The 3,133-nt window shown below is 33.0% G+C and overlaps 1 protein-coding gene across 1 annotated transcript in view; it reads left to right on the top strand.

The window, feature by feature from the left end:
* stk10 (serine/threonine kinase 10) overlaps positions 1-3,133 on the top strand; it is a gene marked incomplete at its 5' end in the record, with an annotated part of 43,865 nt that overhangs the window by 22,585 nt on the left and 18,147 nt on the right. Inside the window, 1 exon segment of the mRNA XM_014019794.1 lies at positions 2,806-2,878. Within this exon segment, the coding sequence (XP_013875248.1) occupies positions 2,806-2,878 (73 nt within the window).

Raw genomic sequence — 3,133 nt, 5'->3', positions numbered from 1 at the left:
AACAATAACAAAATAGACAATAAAAAAATAAAAATATTGGGCATAAAATAAATAAATTAAAAATGTTTAAAATAAACCTGTAAAAATAAATTTGTTAAAGTACAAATGAAAATATAGCCATTTTAAACTTTTTCAACCAGAAGCTGCTTTTCATATTAGTGACAAACAATAACAGTAACAACAGCTTTTAGACAAGTTTAAAATTTCTAAAATACATTCAAAATGTTTAAAATAAACTACAAAAATTTATTTAAAGTACAAATTAAAATATAGTTTGTATCAACTGTATTTGATAATGTTTTGAACTTTTAAAATATTGCATGGTAAAAACAAGCTGCCCTTCATATTAGTGAAAAACTGGTATTTTTTGGTTAGTTACTTTCATTTTTGCTTCTACTTTTCATTTAAAATACATTTCCATTCTCGGCAGGTATCTAAGGTTCTTCTACATATTAAAAAAAGTTGTTAAACAACTGAGTGGCGCACTACTGCTACTAGTGGTGAGAAAGTGTATTGCACCTTATTCAAAATCAATGCAGTCCTGCGGCCCTCTGCAGCCCAAAGTTAAAAACTGTTGTCCTTTTGAGGCCCTCAAGGTGGCGCTGGCCACGGCCCGTTGGTTAAGAATCACTGATTTATACCATTATTTAGCTGCCATGTTGAGTCTACACCACAGGAAAACTACTTTAAATGTTTCACTATCAAATGCTGGAAAATGCAATGAAACACAGAAAATGACTTCAGGTTTAAAAGTAAACTTAACGGCACACAGTCTTGGTGCTTCTCTTAGTATAACTGAAAATGTTCYTATAATTGAAATATTACTTTCATAATAAGTAGAGGATCACCCAGACGACATAGGAGGGATGATGAAATAATTGATAACATGCAGAGAATTGGACTAGATGTGAAATAATAGATTTGTGTTCTAATTTTCTGTCTATTGTAAAAACTGAACCAACAGGMAATTAATTTCCCTAAAATACAAATAAATTTTGAGTTCAGGGGAATACTCCCCGGAAAATTAAAAAAAAAAAATCTACTCAAAACTACACATTTTCCAGCCATTTGAAAAGCATTTTACTAAATTCTTGAGATTTATGAAACATCATGTTTTACCTACATAAAATACTGAAAACCAGACTTTAACATGAACTTGATCTTAAGTCAAAACTGAGTTTTCTTTTATCCTCATTTTGTTTTCTTTTTACACACTGAGCACCAGTAGTTAGTCTTGACTGCATCGTATGATCTATTGATCATGAATTATCCTCTGCACACCTCACCACAAAGCAGCTGAAAAACCCACAAAATAAGTTACAATTTGAGTAACCAGTGATTATTCTACAGACTAAATCAAATATACTCTCATAAAAAATATATATAAAAAAACAATATATATAAAATACATTCCCCATGTGCGGCGCCTCCTAGATGGACGGCCCCCTTAGGCCTTGCCTATAACAGCCTATGCTACCGGCCAGCCCTCTGCTCAGTTGTTTCAATAGTATAAATACACGTCACACAAAGAAATTTTGTTGGTACTTCCGCAGCCCTCCTGCACCTCTGTCAAAAGATCAAAACCAAGCATTGTGTGCAAAAATAGCATTCTCAGAATGTTGCACATTTTCTTTCTATTGACCTTTTGAAGAATTTGCCACATTCTTAACATTGCATAGCTAAGGTTATGAACCCAACCCAAAGGCCAGTGTACTTTTGATTAAAGAGTTGCTTTCCAGAAAAGAGAGAGGGAGAAAAACTATTTCAGTGTTGTTTATGTCTGTGTCAGTTCAGGATGTTTTTAGTCGTCCTGCAGCATTTGGATCCTCAAAGTCAAAAATGTTTTAAACAGTTCTTTACAAAAATGTTACTTTCTGTTGTTGTATTTTGAAAGTAAAGTCACTCAAGAGTTTTAAATACACTTATTTCCTTGTGGATTCAGTCTTTGTTTTGTTTTGACTGCGTTCAACCTCTTACATWTTTTTTATAATGTCCTAATGCCAAATGAATAGCTTTCATTACATACTCTGAMATCCCAGAGGTGGGCTCAGGCTTCCTGTTGAGAATCTTTTTACTGCCCAGCATTCCTTCTCAGCACACCACAGTTGCATATAATCACTGGGAGTTGCCTTTCTAAAGTCATTATGTCATGGCATGGGCTCATTTACAGTCTCCAAACTTATACAACTACATGTTAATTTCAAACTAAGTGGTAATTTAGTGTCAGTGAGGTCAGCTCAGTGCATCAAATACGCCAGCGGGATTCATCATAAAACGTGTACACCATGCAGCAGCTACTTTCTGGATTCTTAAAGAACTCTCAGTGATAATAAACACAGACATGTATATTCAATATTTAATRTATTCTCTATTTTTTCACTTAAAATATGAAATGACACCTCAGGTATTTTATTTTGTGGAGTCTTGGAATTTCCTGTTAAAAGCATTTGCTGTTGTGCATGCATTTAGTTCCATTTGGCATGCCACAGTATTGGTGTAGAAACATACATGTGATTGCAATGATTCTTCTGTGTGACTGATTTGTTTTTAAAGAAAACATTGGATTGGTAAAATTTTATGAATTATACAATTTTCTTTTCTTTATCTGTGGCAATTGCGTTTGAATTGCAGCAGTTTAAATGATCAATTTTGATTTAAAAAATTGTTAATTTGGATCCAACAGTATTTGTTTTATTATAGGGATCAAAGTAATGCTGAGTTTCTACCAGTTACGGATCAATCAGAAAATTGCAACAACTGTTCAAAACAATTTTACTGCAATATTGTTTTCTTTTTTTTCCCCAGCTGATTTTGGTGTGTCTGCAAAAAATAACAGAACCCTGCAAAGAAGAGATACTTTTATTGGAACCCCATACTGGTGAGTGAGATGACTGTTTTCATGAATTGTAGAGGTGGTCTTTGAATGATTTTGTAGCTCAGATTTGACACACTGTAAGTCCAGTAATATTGTTTAATCATGCTACTTCATCATTTGAAATGTCAAAAAACTTGTTGGAGCTAAAGATGATACAAAAAATGTTTATGGAAATAATCAAAATGATGCATGTTATGCCTGTTTTTGATGTGTTTAATAAACAGAGAAATAAACTGCATATACAGTGTGTGTATATAT

This window comes from Austrofundulus limnaeus, unplaced genomic scaffold, assembly GCF_001266775.1.
Source record: "Austrofundulus limnaeus strain Quisiro unplaced genomic scaffold, Austrofundulus_limnaeus-1.0 Scaffold231, whole genome shotgun sequence".
Classification (NCBI taxonomy): domain Eukaryota; kingdom Metazoa; phylum Chordata; class Actinopteri; order Cyprinodontiformes; family Rivulidae; genus Austrofundulus; species Austrofundulus limnaeus.
The sequence above is the reverse complement of the archived record's forward strand: the minus strand, read 5'-3'. Positions and strand labels throughout refer to the sequence as shown.